General features: G+C 37.5%; 2 protein-coding genes across 2 annotated transcripts in view; one reads left to right on the plus strand and one right to left on the minus strand.

Moving 5' to 3' along the window:
- Positions 1-3,028: 3,028 nt before the first annotated feature.
- LOC149812023 (uncharacterized) lies at positions 3,029-17,976 on the plus strand. The gene is made up of 6 exons (XM_089992628.1): positions 3,029-3,425; positions 4,259-4,391; positions 4,530-4,633; positions 16,112-16,283; positions 16,379-16,519; positions 16,601-17,976. Exons 1-6 carry the CDS (start codon positions 3,376-3,378, stop codon positions 17,849-17,851), a joined length of 1,851 nt encoding a protein of 616 aa, XP_089848754.1. The 5' UTR covers positions 3,029-3,375; the 3' UTR covers positions 17,852-17,976.
- A 1,288-nt stretch (positions 17,977-19,264) lies between these two features.
- The window catches only part of LOC149812024 (Leucine-rich receptor-like protein kinase family protein), a 35,795-nt gene continuing 31,068 nt past the window's right edge, over positions 19,265-23,991 (minus strand). Inside the window, exon 3 of the mRNA XM_089992629.1 lies at positions 19,265-20,210. Coding sequence (XP_089848755.1) covers positions 19,627-20,210 — 584 coding nt within the window. The 3' untranslated portion in view covers positions 19,265-19,626. The remainder of the gene's footprint in view (positions 20,211-23,991) is intronic.

Below are 23,991 nucleotides of genomic sequence, written 5' to 3' on the forward strand. Positions count from 1 at the left end.
TGGGCCTTTTTAATTAACTATGATATTTTTAGGTGTATTTTTAAAATTTTCCAAAACTTAGGTGCCTTTTTGAAAAAATTTCAAGGAAAAAATGTAAAATCCAATGAACTCTCTTCTTTTTTTTCTTTTTGAGTTTTTTCAATTCTCATTGAATTATCGCAGGTTTCTGTTGGGAATGATAATAAAGTGAGAAATTATTGAGGGATAAGCCCATGGAGTTTTGTGCTGCCAGAAAAATGATCCTAAGTCAGCGCAGCTAGGTCTCTAATCTAGGGGAGGTTTCTCCATGTAGATATAAAAATTGGTGTTTTCTTGCATGTTCCTTTTTTTTAAAAAAAAAAAGCCAAATATTATCGAAACTTCTAGTGGGCATGTCTGCTTTAATCACAGGTGGGATAAAGTCATGAACATTACAAGTTACATCACAACATAAATGAGGAAAAGGAACTATGTGTTTGGTTGATTCATGGAGAAACCCAAACAAAGGAAACCAAGAAAAATAGAACAGAAAAGAGGAGTCTCTTGAGTTAAGCTGGCCTTGCTCCACAGTCTGCTCATTGCATCCATTTTCTAACAAAGGATGAGACCATAGTTATTAGGAAATGAAATGAATATGAGAAGTGATGCACGAAGTGGAAGCTAGTATTAAAAAGTCATAATGTTTTGAACTTTGTTCGTCGTCGGCGGCGTGATGCCTTTGGTGGTAAGATCAAATTTGGACCGGACTGCCACTTCAAGTTGTTATGTAAAAGCCCATCTCAATAACTATGGCATGAAGTGGTGGCACGAAGCAACGCAACACACTCGTTAGCATCTCGAAACATTGGTGTGTCTCTCATCTGAAGTGAATATGTTCAACTCCATGCTCCATGCCATGGGGCCTCTTGTGTCACCCGCGGCCACGTGCAATGCTTCGAGCATGTCTTAAGCCTTAAAGAGTGCGGAAGTGAATGAGGAGCCATGCATATCCCATGCATGCTTTGCACAACGAAAATATAAAGAGGCCAAGTCAAGAGGGTCAATAGCATAGCAATGCCAATGCCTTTGGCATATAAGTAACTAAGCCATCACCCCCAAAGCTTTGGCACTTCTTCATGGGTGAGTTGTGTGTTGATCATGGTGCAAAGAGTCTCCCAAGCACCCTCTCCATGCAAAGGGTAACTTTTTGCTCATAACAATTGGTATTAGATTCTGCTCTCCAACTTCAGTTGTCGTGATTGCCACCCAAACTTGGAATCATGATATACACCATCTCAGTTGGCACTACCTTAGCCATCTGATTTGGCCTTAGAGATTACACCCAGCTGGGTTGTCTCTCTCATTGTCTCCCAACTCGATGCCAGATCGCAAGTGATTGCTTTCAGGACACATGCATTTTTTTATGCAACATAGCGAAGCATTCGTGGTATGGGACACGTTTGCTGCTGGGGTCATCATTGGCCACTTCAACTTAGTGATTTTGTTCTCTACGTTGGCCACTTAAGCTTGTTTTACCTCGATTGGCTGTTTCTATTGATATCATTAGTGTGAATGCTTCATGTTCACTGTATCTTTCATCATCAATTAATTCATAGCAAGTTGATTGGGACACCACATACCTCAAGTGTGAGTTGTGGTGAAGTTTACTACTCCGAAGTTTATCTCCGATTAAATAAGTTCAAGTTTGGTTTAGCTGTGGGTTCAAATCTGGAGTTTAAATTATTTAAAATAGGATTTTTGTTAAATGGTTTAAATCTGAAATTTTATTAAGAAAGATCCAATTTTTTGGTTAAATTGTTTAAATCTGGGATTTTGAATGTAAGTCTGATAAGTATGATTATAAAACCTAAATTACGGGTTGTGGATAAACTTCTAATTATTTTTTTTAGTTAAGAATCTGGTTGCAGTTGGCTATGTTATGAACTTGGGTTTAGCCAGGGATGTAAATATGTGTTTCATTCATGTGGATCTGCTTTGAATATGCATTCGTATATTGGGTTGAATCAAATATTTGTTTTGAATCATCAAAGGTATTTACAACACTATTAGAGGCAAACTGTTGCAAGGTTGAGTTTCATGTTCTACAAAGTGTTCCTCCACTCTTCATTGCTTAGAGTCGTAAGGGATTGACTTGTGCATGTTAATTTTTCTTTTCTTTTATCGACGGATGTTGCTACTTGGCTTTATGAGGTGGTATGAGATGTTTTGCAGGGTTATGTGGTAATGTTCGTTGTTTTAGATGCTTGCTTTTGCATGATATATTAAGAGGACATGTTCTGCTTCAGCCTGATGATCTCTTGAACAAGTCTCATGGGTGGAACTTGATCTCTTCTAGTGCTTGTGCGACAATGCAATAAATGAATCGCGTAGCCTAATTGGCTAATTCTATAAACCTTATCAAGTGGAGGAGACTCGACAGTTAGTGCCAATGAAAAAGAGGCTTATGTTGTGTTACATGTATTGCACCAATATAATTAGTTTTGTCTGGGATCATATAGTAGCACCCCATAAGATTTTTTTTATAAACACTTTTCTTCCTGCTCTAAAATAATGCATTTTTTTTTATAAACAAGCCACCATGAACTTCTAGTTTAACTCCAACTGATTATCAGTTAGAACTCGGCTTGGCTCGCCACAAGAATGAGCCACGCTTGAACACTTAAAGCTCATTCAGCTGGTTTACCAGCCCTAAGGTGACAAGAGAAGGTTTTTTATTTAACTTAAAAGAAATTAAATGCTCTCTCCTAATAAAACAATCACAAGAGCACGTCTAGTGTGCCAAAAACAATTTGCATCATGGGGTCTTAGGACCATTCTATTTACAATCAATTGAATCCAATAGATTAGTTTTTGCTTGTTTGTTCACTTGTTTTATGTATAAACGACTTGGTTTTTATTTTTTACTAAATCTAAATGTGACCTATATGGTCCATACTTAAAAAGGTAACCATGTTTTCTTAAACTTTCTATAAAGCCAGCTCAAGCTTGGCTCGTCTAAACGGGGTCACGAACTCTTCCTCAAAGCCCAGCCTGAAGGAGCCGTTCAGGACCCTTTAAAAGTTTTACAATTGACACTTTTACGGTACAGGAAATGAGAGAGAGAGAGAGAGAGTTGTAGGTGAAGAAGTCTCCTTTGTGGAGTGGTTGAAGAGGAGAGCAGGTGGGTTTCTGAGACTCTTCTGCTTGTACTTTTCACTCTCCACACAAAATTATTCATCACCTATATCTTGAAGATCCGGCTGTGTTGATTCCGCGTTTTCTTGCGGCTTATATTTGGAATAAGGGGCTCGATCTGCTTTCATCTATTTTTGGATCTTCAATGTATGTTCTTTTCATTTGAGGAGGTTGGTTTTGGAGATCTCAGGGAGAGAGGAAGAGGAAAATTTGCCGGTCGCGATGTCCATGCTCGACGCCTTCTTCAACAGGGGATTCAAGGGCGCAAAGTGGTACAACTCTTCCCATTCTTTGATTTTTCATCCAAATTTAGTTTTTAATTGATCATCTGTGCCTAATTCATCACCACTACCAGCACCATTATCGCGATCATCATGGTTTTCATCAAAACTCTAGTTCTTTGTTGGTCATCTATGCCTAATTTATCACCACTAACATCACCATTATCTTGGTTTTCGTCATTACCACCATTATCTTGGTTGTCTTCATTACCACCATCTCCATTCCAGTTGTATCTTGAGAGCCTTAAGAGGATAACTGCACCATATCTAAGATCACAATCCTCTGTATGTTGATGCAATTCCAACGGATAGATGTGAGTTTTGGTTGCACAGCTCGCGGCTTGAGCCGCGCTGAGTGGCAGGATGCGCTGAAACTTTTTCTTCCATGATGCATATTTTTAATAGATCATGCAGCCCCTATAGAAATTGAAGCTTGAGTATTGCAGGATTTTGATCGTAGATATGGTGCCTGGCTTATGGTGCATGTTTATTAGATATGATCAGCAGCTAGGTGATCTTGAGCTCATTTGAATTTAGCAAATCAATCTTGAAGTATAGGTTAAGTTGTTGGAGTGCTTTCCTATAAGTTGGTCCTTCAGTTGCCCTGTAGACGGTCTCAATAATGCCGACCTTTTCCAATCGGTTTATCTGATCGATGATCTTAACCTTAAGCCCCTTTTTTCTTAGAGATTCTTCACTTGGGTTTACTGGCTGATTGGTCATGCTTTTTATATGGGGTAATATGCTTTCATTACCATTGAAGGCCTTTTTAGAACGTTTCTCTTTTTCCAATAAATTTAGTGATTGAAGCTTATTGCTTTCAGTAAAACACTCTTGAAACTAACTCTCCCACGCATAAAGTTGCTGAGGAATAGAAGAGAGGCCCAGATGAAGCAAATGCGGAAAGACATTGCTAAGCTCCTTGAGACTGGGCAAGAGGCAACAGCACGCATACGGGTAAACTCAGTGCTTTGTGATTTTTTCTGGTATTTTTGTTGTGGCTGCAGTCCAGCAACTAGTTAGGTTCTAACTGCAATTATTGACAATTTTGGATTGTTCATCATGTGATGATAATATGATGGATTGGTCTTTCAGGTTGAGCATATAATTAGAGAGCAGAAAATGATGGGTGCTCATGAAATTATCGAGCTATTCTGTGAGCTTATTGTTGTCCGCCTTCCAATTATTGAGACTCAAAGGTAATTGTCAACAAACCTTGTTCTTCTAGGGGTAAAAGGAAAAAACTCATGTTGATCTAAGTATTGAGATTTTTTATGGAATTGTTTCTTCCTTATATGAGCAGAATGTGAACCGATCTGTCTAGATTTCTGAATAGCCCTTTTTTCTTATACATCTACTTAGCAACTTCCCTATTGTTATTTGGAGAGAGCCTCTTACAAATGGATCTCAGTTTTCCAACTCTTGACTCAACTTGGACTTTTATTAGGAATCAGTTCCTTTTGAGACCATTTGGGTTGTTTGACATTATGTTGAATATGTCATTGCCTGAAATTTAATCCACATCAACTCATTGTTGATTTGGCTGTCTTAGGCTAATTTCTCCAAGTTTTCCAGATTTATAGAAAAAAGGGAAAAGGTTCCATGTAGGTTTGATGCTGGAAACTTTGTTTACAGCCTTAATAAAGGGTGACTATAAATTGAGGATTTGATAGTGAGCTTCTTTCATGCAATCCTTTTGGCATCCTTTGTAGAAACTTGGATCCTTTTATTCTTATAAAAGGAGATATGACCAACAGTGATTCAAATGTATAATCAAGTATTCCCTTTTTTACACTTTTTACTCATCAATATCATCATAAGTATCATGATAAGTGCCCAAAGATTCATATTGAACTTTGATGCAGCCTTCTCTAGTTGTTGAGGCAATGGTATATTGATCTAGTTTCCACAATAGCCATAAAGGTACTAAGGAATCCTTCCTTTTCTGCAGATAACCCCAAGTGCATTCTAGGAACTTAAAAGAAAGTTCTTTCCCTTGCCTATATTCCTGCCAGTCCCGTCGCTCCCATACCTTTGACATTTTCTAAGAACATTTCTTCAAAAGAGAACAAGTACATATTTTGGCAAGAAAAGCATGAAATTAGAGTTAAAGGGTACTAGAAAAACTGATGATTGTGTTGCTGCTACAGATCACCAAAATTCTATTAAAGAAACAACTGTATCCACTCGAGGTTCCTTCTAAAGGATAACATCAATCTAAAAGCGGTGTGGAGACAAGACAGATATTTTATTAAGCCTACCACCTATTCCCAACCACGACCGGAATCTTTTGCTTAACCTGGACCAAGCTTAAAACTCAAGTATCCTGCACCCAAAACTATCAGTTTTCCATGGGATGATCCAACTGATCTAAAGATATGTGAATGAGTTGGTCTGTTAAATGCCCTCAGCTATTTTATTTTGGATTAAAAAGATGTGGAAGTGTATTTCTCTCTAGTCTATAAGAACAATGAATTGCAGGGTTGTAAGTATTGTATCCTTACCCATATCGGTTGGGCCCAAAATAAGATATGTATCGTATCATAAAAAATCATAATTTTTTAATAAAAAAATTTTAAAAATTCTAAAAAAATCAGAAAAATCAGAAAAAACTAACAAAAATTCTAAGAAAAATCATAACACATGAAACAATGATGAATTGCACAAAATACAACCATAAAATCACATATGAAGCATTTATGTCTCTATGAGCTACATAAGACATCATCAAACATCAACTATCTCACAAGAACAATGCAAAATATTAAATATCTTGCAATTAAAACCATGTCACAAGACTCATACTTTCATATTATATATATAAAAAATATTATGGAAATAGTTGCACTCGATTTTCAATTAGTTTTCACTCATTAATTAAGTGCCCCATTGTCATGTCGGATCATCTAATGCCATCTTTGTTGGAGGAGTGTAGCGCCTGGTTTCTACCTTGATATAAATCTCTAATTTTCGAGGATGATTTTTTACCTTAACCCACTTCTTTGAGTGGAAAAATGGTGTATATGCACTTTACTTTAGCAAGCCGCAAAAGCTCTCTCCCTTGCGCATGGATCGATCCCCAAATCGCTCTCACGAGTCCTAGGGTATGTGGATACCTCTCTAATGGCTTCTAAACAATTGAGAGAGTCGATCCTCAAGAGATCTTTAAAACCCAAAACTGGAAAATTACGATTCAGCCATTTTTAAGTGTATCGACCCTGCATCATACGATACACCCCGTATCGTATGATACGAGAATGTATCATACGATACAGATACGATACGCACTCGTATCGCGATACGAGTGCATATCATATCGATTTTCTTCATAGTATCGTACGATACTGTACGATATGTACAACCTGTTAAATTATGTAATCAAACTTGTAATTTCGCATATATATTTTATATATATAAGGTAATACATATACATATATATAATATATGTATATGTATTTACCAATTATATATATAAAATATATATATTCCTAGTAAGGGTAGTTTAGGAATTTTACACATATTCTTTTTCAAGAATATGTTTTTGTAATTATTTTCTTTTTTCTTTTTCTTTATTCTTTTTTATTTTTCGCATTTAATGCTTGTACTAGCATTGGGAGGGGCCCAACCCACTAGTCGTTGGACCCCTCCAACGGTCACATTTGTGACCGTTGGAGGGGCTCCAACAACTATGTGGAGCCCCTCCCAAGGCCTCCTCCAAGCCCTATATATATGGGCAGCTCCTCTTGTATTTTCTTAAGGGATTTGGGATTATAGCCCAACCTCTTTAGTGTTTATGAAACTTATGGGTGCAAGTGCACATTTGTGATTCGGTGTGTTGTGCTTGTTGTGCACAAGTGTTCTTGGGTGTGTATGTTCACACATTTATTCTTAAGGTTATTGTGTTATCGACTAAAGTATCTTGTTGAAGATACTTTCACATGGTATCAAAGCCTCGTTGAAGAAGAAGAATTACGATTCGCCTCCTCTTGCATTCCTCGAAAAGCGTGCCTTCAAGTTTTTTGAAATCAAAGGGGATCACCTTCTTCGAGCAATATTTTAGGCTCCTCTCTTGTCAAGAAAGACGCGAAAAGTAATTAAGGTACGTTCTATCCCTTGCATTCTTTCCTCTCTAATGGGCGAAAAAGACTCATTTCTCCCTTGGGTTTAAGCTTAATGGCTCAAACTATCATGTTTGGGCCGGTAATATGGAAGCTCATATTAAAGGAAAGGGGCTTTGGGGTTATGTTCATGGATCCATACCGGAACCGGAACCCAAAATTACCATTATTGAAGGAGCGGATATTAAGATCCTTGAAGGGGATGAAAGACAAAAGGCTCTTGAAGAGTATTCTAAGAAACATGATGATTGGGAAATGAAGAACTTCAAGATCTTATCTTGGATATTTTCATCCGTTGAGACCAAGATAAACGCCAATATCATCAAATTTAAAAGGGCCTCCGAAGCTTGGGTATATCTTGAGAAAATGTACACCTCAAGAGATCTATCCCACAAGTACTTTCTCCAAAAGAGGGCTTTGACTCTCCAACAAAATGACATGACCATTCAGGAGTACTTTGCCGAATTATCCTCCATTTGGGACGAGCTTGCCATCCTTGAACCTAAATGGAGTGGTGAGGCAATCGAATTATGGCACAAACAACTTGAAGAAGATCGGTTCTTTAATTTTTTGAATGGCCTTAGACCCGAATTTGAACAAGTTCGGTCCTCTCTTCTCTCCGCCTTCACATCCCCCTCTCTTGAAGATGTTATCACCAAGCTAAGTGGTGAAGAAACCCGTATGGGGATTGGCAAAAATAATCCTAGCATTCTTGTTACTTCCTCTACTCAAGAAGATGGTGAAATGGCTAATGTCGTGTCAAGACCGGGAAATAACATGAGGACCTATAGACCTCCTCATTTCAAGAATCAAGGTCAAGGAGGAAATGATCGGTATGGTAAAAGAGACTATAGCAAAGTGACTTGCTATCATTGTAAAGAACCCGGACATATCAAACCTTTGTGTCCTAAATGGAAGAAATTGATTGCAACGGCTATGGCATCTCAAATTGAAGAACGCCCTTCCTCATCAAGTGAGTCTTTTTCTCTTCAACAAATCGTAGAAGCTCTACAACCTCTTCTCAAGGGAGGCACTTCCGGAGCCGCTATGTCATCTCCTTCCCCTGGTAAGACATCTTGGCTTTTAGATTCCGGGGCATCCTTTCACATGACCCCTAGCTATTGCTCTCTTTCAAATTTTTCTAAAAACTCTTTTCCATCCTTTGTATCAACCGCAGACGGAACATCTCTTGAGATTAAAGGAATAGAGAATTTTGAAAAACAAGACTTCTTTGTTCCAAAAATTCGTTTTATTCCAAACCTTAACCTAAATCTTCTTTCCGTTTCCCAACTCTCGGACCATGGTTGCGATATAAAATTTTCTTCTAATAAGTGTTGGATACAGGATCGTCAGTCCGGGAGATTGATTGGGGAAGGCTCTAGAAGATGAGACCTCTACTACGTTGATTTTCTTCAAGTTCCCAAGAGTCAATTTTGCAACGTCGTTCAAAACAAAGATATTCATGTATGGCATAAGAGATTGGGTCATCCCAATATAGTTAAAATCTCCTATTTGCCTTTTGTTAAACATCTTTGTAAAAGTGATTTTTTGTGTAATGAATGCATTCTTGGGAAAATGAAATGTTTGCCTTTTCCTCAAAGATCCATGTTTACGACAAAACCATTTGAAATTGTCCATTCCGATGTATGGGGACCGGCTCCGGTAATGTCAAAAGGAGGATTTTCATATTATGTGATCTTTGTGGATGACTATACTAGGTTTTGTTGGATCTATTTCCTTAAACATAAACATGAAGTTTTTTCAACCTTTAAAAATTTTCACATGATGATTTCAAATCAATTCAATGGATGTTTGAAAATCTTTAGGTCTGACTCTGGAGGAGAATACCTCTCAAATGAATTTAAAAGTTATCTTGAAAATTTTGGTATTCTTCACCAAAAATCTTGTCCGAAAACCCCTCAACAAAATGGGTTAGCCGAACGAAAGCACAGGCACATCATTGAAACAACTAGGACTTTGCTCATTTCTTAAAACATTCCAAAAAATCTTTCGGCTGAGGCAACCCTTACTTCTGTCTATCTCATAAACTGACTCCCATCGAAAAATTTAAACAAAATTTCCCCTTTTGAAAAACTGTATGATAAGGAACCTGATTATAGCAGGTTAAGGGTCTTTGGGTGTAAATGTTTTGTTCTCACTGATAAGAATGACAAACTTTCTCCTAAAGCCATTCCTTGTGCCTTTCTTGGCTATTCTGAAACCCAAAAAGGGTTTCGTTGTTATGATATCAAAAGTGATAAATTGTATGTTTCCAGAAACGTAAGTTTCTTGGAAAATATTAGTGGATTTGAACGTTGTGACCCCCATAATGAAAATATGGATTATTCTTTTTTATTTGATTTACTAAACAAGGACGATGACACTAGTGATAATGAGTCAGATCAAAGTAACACAAATGAATTTGAAACCGAGGAAAACATCTCCTTACCACCTTCGTCACATCAACCTATTGAATTACCTAGAGACCCTATCACCTACTCTCATAGAGATCAAAACAACTTTAGGAGTGCTCTTGACAGATATAATGATGCCAGTACCTCTCAGAATGAAGTGATCCCTCGTAGAACTGAGAGAAGTAGAAGGCCTCCTTCTAGGTTCATTTTCTATGACTCTTTTTCACCAAGATATAGAGCCTGCCTTAGTGCCATCCACTCTTATACCGAACCGAGAAATTTTGAAGAAGCACGAAAGTCCCCTGAATGGATTAATGCCATGGACAATGAACTTGAGGCCCTAAGAAGAGCCAAAACCTGGAAATTTCAAAATCTTCCTGAAGGCAAGAAAACAATAGGGTGCCGATGGGTTTTTAAAGTAAAAACTAAAAGTGATGGATCCCTTGAAAGGTACAAAGCTCGCTTGGTTGCAAAATGATATAGTCAAGAATATGGTATTGACTATGAAGAAACTTTTGCTCCTGTAGCTCGTATGGTCACCGTTCGATGTCTTATAACCGTTGCCTCTATCAACAAATGGAACATCTATCAAATGGATGTGAAAAATGCCTTTTTAAATGGCGACTTAAGCGAAGAAGTTTACATGGATGCTCTTCCTGGAATGGAGACTCCTAAGGGAAAGGTGCTTCGTCTTCAGAAAGCACTCTATGGTCTAAAGCAAGCCCCCAAGGCTTGGTATGATAGATTTAACTCTGTTATGATTGAAAATGGTTTTTCCTCTTGCTTTACTGACATTGCTCTATTTGTTAGAAAATCCAATGCAGGGATTGTAATTTTACTTCTGTATGTTGATGACATGCTCATCACTGGGAGTGATTCTAACGGGGTTAAGAGTATAAAATCTATCTTAAAAGATAAATTTGAAATGTCTGACTTGGGTTTTCTGACTTATTTTTTGGGAATTGAAGTAGCATTCTCTCTTAGAGGATATTTCTTATCTCAAACTAAGCTTGCTTCTGAGATCATTGACAGGTCAGGTATTACAGATGAAAAGCTTTGTGAAACTCCTGCGGTTGTAGGAGCAAAGATGAAAATTGATGATGGGGTTCCCCTTTTGGATCTGACACCCTACAGACAGCTTGTAGGATCTTTGATGTATCTGAGTATTACCAGACCAGATATATCCCATGCAGTCCATACTGCAAGTCAGTTCCAGCATGCGCCTACATCCGTTCACATGAGTGCCATCTTACGGGTCGTAAGATACATAAAGGGTACTCTAAATAAGGGAGTTTTTCTGTCCTCTTCTTCTGACTTAAAATTGATTGCTTATACTGACTCAGATTGGGGAGGTGACCCAAATAACCGTCACTCCACCACTGGTTTTTGTGTGTTCTTAGGAGACTCACTAATCTCGTGGAGATGCAAGAAACAACAAAAGGTGTCGCTCTCCTCAACTGAAGCTGAATACCGGGCCATGGCAACTACTACCATGGAGATTGTTTGGATTCACCAACTGCTAGAAGACATGGGGATCAAAATTGAAGGACCCACCAAGCTATGCTGCGACAACAAGAGTGCAATCTACATTGCAAAGAATCACACCTTTCATGAGCGGACTAAACACATCGAAATGGACTGTCACTATGTTCGTGAAGCATATCTCTGAGGAGTTATTGATTTTCCCTATGTCATGTCCGAATATCAGTTGGCAGACTTCTTTACTAAAGCCCTGTGCGCCCCACGGTTCAACTTTTTTCTTGGCAAACTTTCGGTCATCTTGCCCTAAGTTTGAGGGGGGGTGTTAAATTATGTAATCAAACTTGTAATTTCGCATATATATTTTATATATATAAGGTAATACATATACATATATATAATATATGTATATGTATTTACCAATTATATATATAAAATATATATATTCCTAGTAAGGGTAGTTTAGGAATTTTACACATTCTTTTTCAAGAATATGTTTTTGTAATTATTTTCTTTTTTCTTTTTCTTTATTCTTTTTTATTTTTCGCATTTAATGCTTGTACTAGCATTGGGAGGGGCCCAACCCACTAGTCGTTGGACCCCTCCAACGGTCACATTTGTGACCGTTGGAGGGGCTCCAACGACTATGTGGAGCCCCTCCCAAGGCCTCCTCCAAGCCCTATATATATGGGCAGCTCCTCTTGTATTTTCTTAAGGGATTTGGGATTATAGCCCAACCTCTTTAGTGTTTATGAAACTTATGGGTGCAAGTGCACATTTGTGATTCGGTGTGTTGTGCTTGTTGTGCACAAGTGTTCTTGGGTGTGTATGTTCACACATTTATTCTTAAGGTTGTTGTGTTATCGACTAAAGTATCTTGTTGAAGATACTTTCACACAACCTTGATGAATTGTTTAAAGGTATGAATTGGTAGAGAAAGGATGTCAACAATTAGAGCTTCGGATAGGACAAGTTTTTTTGTTCAATATCAAAAAGAGGTGTCAAGAATTTTACCTCCCCTTCAGTATTTCCACTGTAGTAGAGTTTAAAGACCAAGTTCAGGATAGATTTGCAAGATTCCATGACACTTACAAACACTAAAATATCAAATCATGAATAAAGAAAGGCATGAAGGGAAAGCACCATTTATAGGGACTAGGAAGGAACTGAAGTGGAGCTACTGCAATATGTGGAGCTTAATCTCATTTACCATTGCATTAATTTCATAAGAATCATATTGTACCAACGGATCCGAGTAGTTGCAGGAAATTAATAGGATTTTATGCATGCTTGTGGATTGCTTGAGTTTATGCCCCATTCCTATTTTCTTGAGCATCTTTAATGCGCCTCAGACCTTTTGAAATCATGTTGATGTAAGCAGTGGCAGGAAATATCAGATAGGTTTCAAAACAAGTTTTGTGTGGATGAGGTACTCATGGACAATGATTAGATGTTTGGTGAATATACCTAAATGGTTCAAAATCCGTTTCTATATCTGAATGGATCCATCCATCAATTAACCCATTTGTTCATAACATTAATTATTTTATGCTTTTTTAAAATGCTTATGTATCGTGTGCAAAGAGAAGTTAGATATGGGTCAGATATTTGATCTGGTTCAGAAACATCTAATACAGCTTATATCCAATGTCACAGGGATTCGGCTAGGAGGGTGCCGCACCCGCGTCGACGCGACTCGACGCGGGTGCGGGTGCGGGTGCCGCACCGGGTGCGGTCAACTCGATCCTGGGTGCGTTGACCGCACCCAGGATCATTAATGTCCATTTTTAAAAAAAAAATTTGCCCAAATGGGCTTCGATTTTTTTTTTAAAAAACTTTATGCTAGTCTGTCAGCTGCTGACAGACTAGCATAAAGTAAGTTTTTCAGTTTTCACGCACAGCTGCTGACAGCAGCTGTCAGCACAGCTGCTGACAGCTGCAGCAGCTGTCTGTCAGCTGCTGACAGCTGCAAAGTTTAAAAAAAAAACCCTGCCTATTCCCCAACCCCCTTTTTAAAAAAAAACCCCGCCTATTCCCCAACCCCCTTTATATATATATATATATATATATATATATATATATATATATATATATATATATATATATATATATATATATATATATATATATATATATTACATTTTTGCCCCTGCCGCACCCCCGCACCCGGGTTTTTTGGAAGTGCCGAATCCCCGCACCCGCACCCGCGCCCGCACCCGCACCCATGTGACATAGCTTATATCTTTTCCTGTATCAATTTGTTACTGAATGTTGTACTTTTATCCCATTCACTTCCCACGTGTATCACTATGAAGCTCCATGTCCTCAAATGCAGATATTGACTATTCTGGTATCTGATCTATGTCCCACCTGTTTCCAATGCTTGGTACTTGTTGATATCAAACACAGTTATGGCATTTCACATTTTTAGAGGTTTAAAGAATCTTTGGTATTTTGCTTTCAAAATTCATCAATCGTTGCCATGATTATATTCATTCATCAGATTTCAATTTGTCTCACACATTATAAAACCTTGCTGATGTCATTTTAGAACCATTTAGACACTGATTAATTTTGCCTTGATCCTGTTTACCGGTCAGTTTTGAACTCAATTCGCACCTTTGAAAACCTTGGTGATATCACATTTGACAAAATAAATGCGGAGAGAGAGAGAGAGGGTTTGAACTCAATTCACACCTTCAAAAACCTGGTGATATGACTTTTAACAAAAGAAAATGCACAATCAAAAGCCAAATTCTTGATTTCTGGCTTCAACATCATGAAATAGAAATAACATGGGTAGGAAAGTGAAGTGTTTTCTGTATCTAATGAGAACCTGTTAAGACAAATACAAGCAGTAGCACAATAAATTGGAAATGGAAAGAAACTACTTCAGTACACAAATGTTAAGAGGAATGCCAATATGGGCATTTCAGATGGTTGTTTATCTTTGGTAATTTGATAGGTAAAATTTTAGCTTTAAGGTGAACGGTAACTTTTGAATTGATTATTGGTTCAGCATTGTGCCTTATGTGCCTCTTCCTGGCATATTTCAATTTCTGAGTTCGGTGAAACTGGTTCCTACGTAGGTGGTAGATTTTCTGTGTCTTGGTGACAGCTTTGCATCCAAAGGAATTAGTGCATTCAGTTTTGATGATGGACAAGGATTCTAGCTGTATTAGCTTGCATATAGTGAATTTAAAATTGTTATAAAATGTGATAATTATGTGTACTCTAGAGCACCAAACAATTGAATAATAGAGCTTATCCATGTCAAATGGTAGGAACATCATGCCCAAGTCAAACCTGGTAGCTTGGCCTTTGTATCAACAAAACCCAGATACTGGCCCTCTTAACTATTGGCCTAGAAGTGCCTGGTCTTAGTTGTTATTTTGTTTATGTTTTTCTACAAGCTGTTAAGTTTCATTGTTCATAATACCACATCTCTGCAGAGAATTTGAAAACAATGAAACACCTTAAAATTGGCAAACAAACTGACATTAGAATTTGAGGTGAAGTTACTATTCTAAATCTCTGAGTTGGAAAAAGTACCACTGTGTTCCTCATGGAAGAGGAGCCTAAATTGAATTTTGCATTGCAAATATCAATGCTTAGTTGTCTTCATTTCTATGAGTGACGTGCTGTGAATTTGGTTTCAAAACTTAGGGCTTCTGTGATATTTCTTTAGTTGATAACCATAGCGTCATTGTATCTTATCTGGGGTAGAAACAGTAGCATGCAAATTAATTTAGAGAAAAGTAAAAAAGATTTATCTCAGCATGCAAAACTTGTGCATATAATCTAGTAAAGAGCTAAATTGGTTTCAAATTTTATCATATTTTACATGATTGATTTTTTAAAATGTGATGAACATGATTTGCAATTACAATCACGTACAGACTATGAATGTAACTGATCTGAAACATTTTTTTTCACTTGAGAAATTGGTTAAGCTGGAATTTCAAAGGCCTAATCCACAAAATCCAACCGGATCAAACTTTTTTTTACTTAAATTTCAACATGATGCAAAGAGGGAAAAGAATGCACATGTGACAAGAACTTAATAGCAAATCATGCATCAAATGACATATTTGAAATTTTTAGTTTTGTTGCTTTTTACTGGAACTGTTGGAAAACCGTTTAGAATTATTTAATTTTTAACTTGAGCTAGGGAATTTTCTCTGCCTCATGTCTTGTTGCATTCTTGTGGATCTGTGATGCTCTTATATTCTTTATGAGACATCTGTGATCTTTGGCTGGTTGGTGATCTTCATTTGTACGGCAGAAATACAACTTCCTAAACTTAAGGATATTATAGGATTATCTTTCTGTGAAACATCATAACTGTGACCTAGCATTCTGGTGATCACTACTGACAAGTTTTATGTTTTTCAATTTTTCATATGGCATTTGGATCAGTAATCTAAATCTATACTAACCAAGCCATCTTTTTGCGCTTTGGTGTTCTATTATCTATGGGTTGTAGTTTTGGCTTTATACTGTAAACTGCAGTTACCCAATAATATTTCAGTTGTTAACACATAAATCAATGGATAATAACTTATACCAGATATAATGGTCAATGCCATCATTAATTGAAATATTCAATAGAAAACTTTCTGTTTCTTGTTATCTAGATGTGTAACTGAATGTAATAATCTTTCAGAGAGTGCCCTCTAGACCTAAAAGAGGCAATTTCTACTCTCTGTTTTGTTGCCCCAAGATGCTCAGACTTACCAGAGCTGCTGCAAGTTCAGATGCTATTCACTGCAAAATATGGCAAGGAATTCGTCACTGCTGCAACAGAACTCATGCCAGATTGTGGTGTCAACCGTCAGGTTTTATTGAGCAAATGCGTCAATGGTCTAACATGTGAACTTTTTATGTTTATCTTTGCCTTACATTCTTTGGCTCTGTGTATGATCTCCTGCAGATAATTGAATTGCTATCTGTCCGTGCCCCTCCTCTTGAGGAGAAGCTGAAGCTGTTGAAGGAGATTGCAGAAGAGCATGAATTAGATTGGGATCCAACTGCTACAGAAACTGAATTTTTGAATCCTCATCAAGACTTACTTGTAAGATTAATCTACTTTTACCTGATCTGCCTTATCTATGAGTTAGTTTACCCCTTGACCCTGTCTTTGTTTGTTTTACAGAATGGTCCAAGCCAGTTCACTAGTGGATCAAAATTGCCTTTACCAAAAGAGAAGCATGATGAGTGCTTTTATTCTGGCTCTGTAGACGATTCACCCAAAAAGTTGGATTCAGAAACAGCGTTTGAGACATTAGGTCTTCCAGAAGTCCCTCAAGGATCAGTTTGCCCAAATTATGAGACAGGAATAACTCCAAAGGTAACTCCACCGTCTTACCCCTCTCAGGATTCAGCTATCAGTTCTGCTATAGGTGTGCAGGTTATCTCTGGCAAGACACCCCAACATCCTGGTGAAGATGCTTCAAGTACACCCAGTTGTGAGGAAAACAAGATGCCCCTCTCCACGGATGAAAGTATTTCAAGCCCGCATTCTTATGCAGCACCCAAGAGCTCAGTTGGTAGGATGACGCCCTTGAATCTTGATGATGTGAGTTATGGCACACCCTCTTATTTAGCTCCTGACGGTAAGGTTCATGGGAAGGAAGAGGCGCCTTCACATCCTGGTGAGGCAAGGTTGGACTCACCCTCTTATGTAGCAGTAGCACCTAAAGGTTCATTAGATGTGACTGAGGAGATACTCCTGCATCCTGATAAAGAAGATTCAGGCCCAACATCATATACAAAAGTGGATAGTTCAAGTGCTCAGGAAGATAAACAGTTCTGTTTTAATCTTCCACCTACTTCTGGTTTATCTCCCAGTCAGCATCCCTCTTCAATTGTAGGAACCAGAACGGATGCTGCTATTGACTTTGAGGATGTCTTGGCTGCTGCCCAACAGGCTGCTGAAACTGCCGAGCATGCTGCTGCTGCTGCCCGTTCGGCTGCAAGCCTAGCACAAATCAGAATCTCTGAACTTTTCATGAAAAAGAATAACCTCACTGATAGTTGCAGCAGTGGCATTACCCAGGACAAAGAATTACATAGTACTCCGTCGGCCGCCACATCTGAGAAACATGTTAACAGCAGTGGTGAACCTTCATACTCTTCGGACCCACAGTCTGAGAAGCAACATCAGAGATCAGAAACATTGGAATATCCTTCTTATGATTCACCTAGGACTGAGAGGGAGGCATCTAGCTTTGATGACCATGGTGATGGATATCAGTCGTCTCATCAGCCTCATCGATCAACCTCAATCGACGATGATCCTTATTTCTCTTACCCAAATTTGTTTACTTCTCAAGGTTCGAACCACGGTCATGATGGTTACTCACCCACGAATAAATACACATTCGACCATTCGAACCACGGTTAATGTATCAGGTGGCACGTTTGTTTAAGTCATGGTTGTATTGCTCTCATCCTGTTCGCTGCAGAAAGTATGTATTTGTATAGCATAAAACATACGTTAAACAAAGCATTTTTATTAAAGGATGCCAATACATGTGCCCAATGGTTGGGGCATGATGAGAGGTGCTTTAGCAAAACCCCATCCACAAAATTGCGAGTTTGTTTGGTATGTCATTTTGGTGGCTTGATGACATTATGTTCTATAGGGAGAACACATGAAATCTAGATTTGAGGCCTTTTTTTTTATGCTACAATCAAACTTTTAATTGTCCATTTTCCAAACGGATGATCCTCCACGCTTCTTATAAATAATGGGCATCTGCATTTACCTACTAGCACTCAGAAATAGGGCTGGTAAATGAGCCGAACAATGCATGCTTGGACTTGACTTGTTATCAGTGGATTGAGTTTGTGTTCGCGTTTAGCTGAGCTCTAGCTCTAGCTCCAGCTCCAGCTCAGCTCATCCTTGAATAAGATGAGCTGAAACACGAGCCGGCTCGGGTAAAAACATTTCATGTTATTTATACATGAAATATATATATATATATATATATATATATATATATATATATATATATATATATATATATATACATTATGGATATATTTTTCATGCATTTTTTTATATATTGCACTTTATATATATAAAGAAAGGGATGGTCCAAAATCTACAACCAATGATAATCCATGGAGTTCCTTCTCTAACAAGAGTTTTTCATCGATGATTTTTATCATTCATTTAGTAACATGTTTTTTATTATGAATTTTTTATGTTTAGATGTGTTTCTTACAGCACTATAAATCAACGGCTCACAATACTTTGTATTTTAAAGTTTTAAATGCATTGTCAGCTGTCGATTTTTCATGTTTTGAAAAACATGTTTATATGTCAAAATCTTTGGGTCAAGCATATTTCTTATTAAATAAATTATAAAGAACTATATGAAGGCCTATCAATGAGATGCTCAAGAGATAGAGGAGAGTCATCCAATCATCATTGGTTATAAATTTTGGACTTTACTTTGGTTGTACAGTCCCCCTTTCATATATATATATATATACACACACACAAGTTCACAAGGAACCAAACCAAGCCAAGTCACAAGCTGATCCGTTCATTTACTAGCAATTGGTGGCAGATGCTGCTCTATTGAAGCAAAACGCCATGCCTGCATCAATATATCTTCCAATATTATGTTGTCAAACTCCATTAGGGATAAACTATGCTGGTTGGTATTTATTTATTTCGTAAATTAATCATGAAAATAGCTTTGCACGTAATTGTTCCATGCACAGAGAGAGAGAGAGAGAGAGAGAGAGAGAGAGAGAGAGAGAGAGAGAGAGAACCATATAGCACTATCATGCAAATAAGCAAATCCTAAAACAGCACAATTTTCAAAACTTACGTATTTTTCAGTTGAGAACAAAAGTATGAAATATTCTTACAAAAGCAAGGATTGGATGATGGTTTCCCATCCTAAACAAAAAGTGTCGCTCTAATAGTTTCAGAAAGTGATCAAATAAGAACAATTTGAAAAGCAGTACACTGTGGAAACCCAGTAATTGGTTACAATATTAGACACAATCAAACAATCAATGGATCCTCAGATTTTTTTTTACAACAAAAAATCAGGAAAACTAACCCTAGATTAGCAGGCTTGAAAAAAAAATCAACCTCCCCAAACCCAACACCACGACCCCAAACAAGAAGACTATTTTAGTTAGACATGCACACCAATTTCAGACAGCAACAATAGAGCTAAGTTGTTCAAAAATAGTTCTCATATCAGGCCTCCTGTTCACAGGAAGAATACACCTTAGGGAAATTGCGAGGACCTCATCAACTTCTTTTGGACATTCTTCTGCACCAACAATGCCATTATCATAGCATTCCACAGTCCGCCCTTGGCTGGCACACAGTTGGACCCAGTCTGTAAGATCAACTGCCCCTGAATTCCCCGAGATGATATCACCAGCACTTTTCCCAGTTAGAAGTTCCATCAAGATCACCCCAAAGGAATACACATCAGCTTTTGATGATGGGCATGGCTTGCTGGCTGTAGCAAGCTCAGGAGCTCGATACCCAAGTGCTCCCAAGTTTAGAATATGGTCTGCAGTGCTCGAAGGAGTCATTAAACGATGAAGACTGTAATCTGTAAGCCTCACAGTAAGATCAGGATGCGCCAAGAGAATATTTGTTGGTTTTAGGTTGCTGTGAGGCAAGCCTTTCTCATAATGGAGGTGACATAGACATCGAGCAACATCAACTGCTATGTTCAGTCTCTTGCTGAACGATAATGGTGGGTGTCTTCTAGGGGAAGTCCCTGGAAAGTCACAAGAAGAGCATGTTATGCCTGGAGGACATAAAAAGTAGTCAATCCAAGTTTCACCATTTTCAATGTCCATGGCAAAATTCTGAAAGGTGGAAAAAAGTAGAAAACCTTATGTGTTTGAGGTGGTGTAGATAATTCTACACACAAAACAGACAGGACTCAAGTACATGAATTCTCTCATTATAGAATATGAAGCAGGAACTTGTACATAGAGTAGTTCTTTCAGAAAGTCTAGAATGAGTAAAAAATGATTGTCACAATCTTGGATGGAAAGCCAGAGAATATCAACGATCTAGGCATTGATAAGTGCAATTATCTAACAGCAAGATTCTGTATCACATTCAAATAGTGAAACCATAATTGCATAGATAAGTCAGCTGGTTCACATGCACTAGACAGATTTCTCTATATTAAAGATAGCAATATTTGTAATTTCTCAAACTAAGCAACAAAAGATGAGCTTTAAATCTACAGATAAAATTTTGATCTCAAAATGAATAAACTGCAACTTAGTAATTCAGCCAAGTTGACCCAATTGAGTAACTAAACCTGAACAACCTAGTCTATCGATCAAGTTCTTGCCAAAACTGGAATTAGATTCCCTTGGCTCAAGCAAGTCAGCACATGAACACAGGGTTATATTTGGTACCATTCAATCTCTCCAGCAGAAAGTCATAAGTGCAAGTTTTATCTGATCAATCTGATCCCATAGATGTTATCAACATGGTGAAGTCATAGGTGTAAGCTTTATTTGATCAATCTGACACCACAGATGCGTTCAACATTGTTCATTTACTAGGAATTACACATTGGATTGAGTGGCTTCCACATAAAAATATGATTTATTCAATTTGTGATTCTGATGCATTGTAGAGCCTTGATTTTTTAAGCCTTTATAAAACCCTGCTTACACCACAGTCAGAAATCCAAAACATGTTTATTAAATAAACTATGCAGATCGTATTTGCAAGGCTTGACAAAAAAGGGAATTTTTTTAAAAAGCACCTAAGTTTTCTGCATTAATCAAAAAACACACCTAACTTTTCCAGATTTCCAAAACACACCTAAAGATTATCTTAGTTAAAAAGATCCAGGGTCTTCTTTCGTTAGTCCTGCCATCAAATTTCTTCCACAATTACCTTTACACAAGTATTGTGAAAAAGAAAAAACAAAAGATCATTCATCCACATTTTTCATTGACCATCACTGCCATGGTGCTTGACACCATTTTCCCTTCTGCCACCACCCATCCAACCTTTTATTGGATGCTACTCTTATTGCCACCATCAACTTATAAATGTTCTTTCACCACTATCCATCTTCTTGTCACCACCAATCACTCTCTTTTCCCACTACTACTGCCACCACCAATCATCACTATTCTGATTTTTACCACCGCCAGCACTGCCACCATTATCACCATCTTTTCTTTTTTGTTGGAAAGAAAATAAAACTTCATTAATGGTGGAAAGAATTAAGCTTTGGTAGCAGAAAATAATAGTTCAATAGGTGATGACTGGTTGCTCCATGTTGAAAGAAAAAAAAATTAAAATACAGTAGGATACAAAGAAGTATATATGGACACCCTCATAATTCTGTAGAATATCTGATTCCTCAAACCGAAGTACCAAAAAATCCTATTCCTGGACTGCTCGCATAAATCCCAGATTTAGCCAACGTAGGGTGTTGAAACCAGGTGAATTAATACCCTGTAGCATACCAAGAACTTATCCGTTAATCATGTAATCAGAAAATTGCTGTAATGGTCCCCAACTACCAACAGAATCTACTATGATAGTTAATAAGAGAGAAAAAAGAAAAAGCTCAATCGTCCATTGCCTCCCAATTCACCACTATAACTATCAACCACCACTTATCTGCCTGCTACCACCCCATCACCCATTTCTTCTCCCCAGCATCTCCACCGTCCGTCCACACACACAGAGAGAGAGAGAGAGAGAGATTTGTGGATATTTTTAGGGTAAATATGTAAAATCTAAAAATTAAAGTTGGGTTAACAGAAACTTGAGTTAATTTAACTGAGGTCTGCTTTTAATTAACCACAAAAAGTTTAAGTGCAATCTTAACATTATGAAAAACTAAGGTGTGTTGTTGATTATTGTTAAAAAGTTAGGTGCCTTTTTGAAAATTTCTCTATAAAAATTGAGATAACATTTAGCAATGGTGCCATGACATGATGTTACCTCTAGAAATCATAGTTGCAGGTTGTTTTGACCGAATTAGACCTCATAGATGCGTTCAGCACAGACACACGTATGAGATAACATTTAGTAATGGTGCCATGATGTGGTGTCACCTCCAGAAATCATCGTTGCAAGTTGTTTTGACCCAATCAGACCTCATAGATGTGCTTATCATGGTCTAAGACTCTAAATGCTTGGGATCGGCTTTTGAATCGTGGTTTTTCAGCAAAATAACATGATTTTATAAGTTGAGAAAATATTGCACATTGAAGGCCGAAAATATTGCACATTGAAGGCCCCTGATTTTGGATGTCTTATAAAAACCTGCCTGCATGTCCTAATCAGACAATCCAAGAGCCAAGTTCCTACTAAACAAAACAATGTAAGGAAAGATTCATGAAAAACAACCAGAAAATTTTTAAAAAGGGAAAAGGAGGGCCGTTTGTACCTCACACAGCCATGACCATATACATAAATATATACAGTTAGTGGGAGGAACCTACAAAATGAAACATGCAAAATGGGTTTTTTTGGGAATCTTTCTTTTTAATTCTGACCATACAAATGTCATTTGTTTCATAAGGATTGGCCTTTGGATCATTATATTCCAACACATGGGTAGGTTTTTATAGGGTTTGAAAAATTAAAGACAATAACATAAATTCCTGAAGCTCAAAAATTGTTTTTTTCATCAAAAAGACATAATTTAGGTGTTATTCTTAGTAATTCGACCATACCAAACAGACCAACAAGGGTTGCGAAAGAAGTACCAAAAAGCCCATTTTGACCTATTTTGTATGTTTCATTTTGTATATTCATCACTACACACACAAACCATCATAGGTATGAATTGCATATGAACTGGATATTTCTGGCACTTTTTCTGCAAATCCTACCCTACAGATGTGTTCAGCATAGTTCATTTGCTAGGAACTGACACTTGAATTGTATTTTTGGACCAAAAGAGTATGATTTTTTTATCCTTGAAATTTACAAAAAATTGTGGGTCATTGATTTTTGAAGCCCGAAAGGAACATTCTCATATGTCGGTATAAGATAATCCAAGAGGCGGTTCCCACAAAACCAAGCATTAGATCACATCTGTACAGTCAGATGTCAAAAACAAATAAAGAAAATCTACAGAAAATAGCCAGTCCATACCCTACTAATTCCTCTCTCTCTGTATGTACGTATATATATTATATATATTATTTATACATGTAAAATGTTTACTGTACTCTAGCATATCATGATGGTGATACACAAGCATCTTTTGGTAACATTCAGGCTGATCCATTGCCAGAATAGTGCAAGCCAAAAAGATGACCTTGTTTCAAGTCAAACCAGGTATAAAATCATCTCGATTATTGAAGGGCATTTATGTACATGAACATCCTGCTGACAGTTCTTGACTGTAACAAGGCCGGGTATTAATAGACATGAGGATCACCACAAAAATGCTATGGGTATATTAGGCTACCTACATATTCAATTGTATAAGATCAGCACCTATATATATTTTCTGTAACAAATATAACTATATAATTAGTATGCACATAAATATAACA

Source organism: Nuphar pumila, chromosome 17, assembly GCF_984573655.1.
Source record: "Nuphar pumila chromosome 17, dmNupPumi1.hap1.1, whole genome shotgun sequence".
In the NCBI taxonomy this organism is placed as follows: domain Eukaryota; kingdom Viridiplantae; phylum Streptophyta; class Magnoliopsida; order Nymphaeales; family Nymphaeaceae; genus Nuphar; species Nuphar pumila.

What these genes read in the sequence shown, in the direction of transcription:
- LOC149812023 (XM_089992628.1), top strand. Translation starts at nt 3,376, where the DNA reads ATGTCCATGCTCGACGCCTTCTTCAACAGGGGATTCAAGGGCGCAAAG. An exon ending in CCAATTATTGAGACTCAAAG is followed by an intron (nt 4,634 to 16,111) that starts GTAATTGTCAAC and finishes ATAATCTTTCAG; the next exon opens with AGAGTGCCCTCTAGACCTAA. An exon ending in ATTGTGGTGTCAACCGTCAG is followed by an intron (nt 16,284 to 16,378) that starts GTTTTATTGAGC and finishes GATCTCCTGCAG; the next exon opens with ATAATTGAATTGCTATCTGT.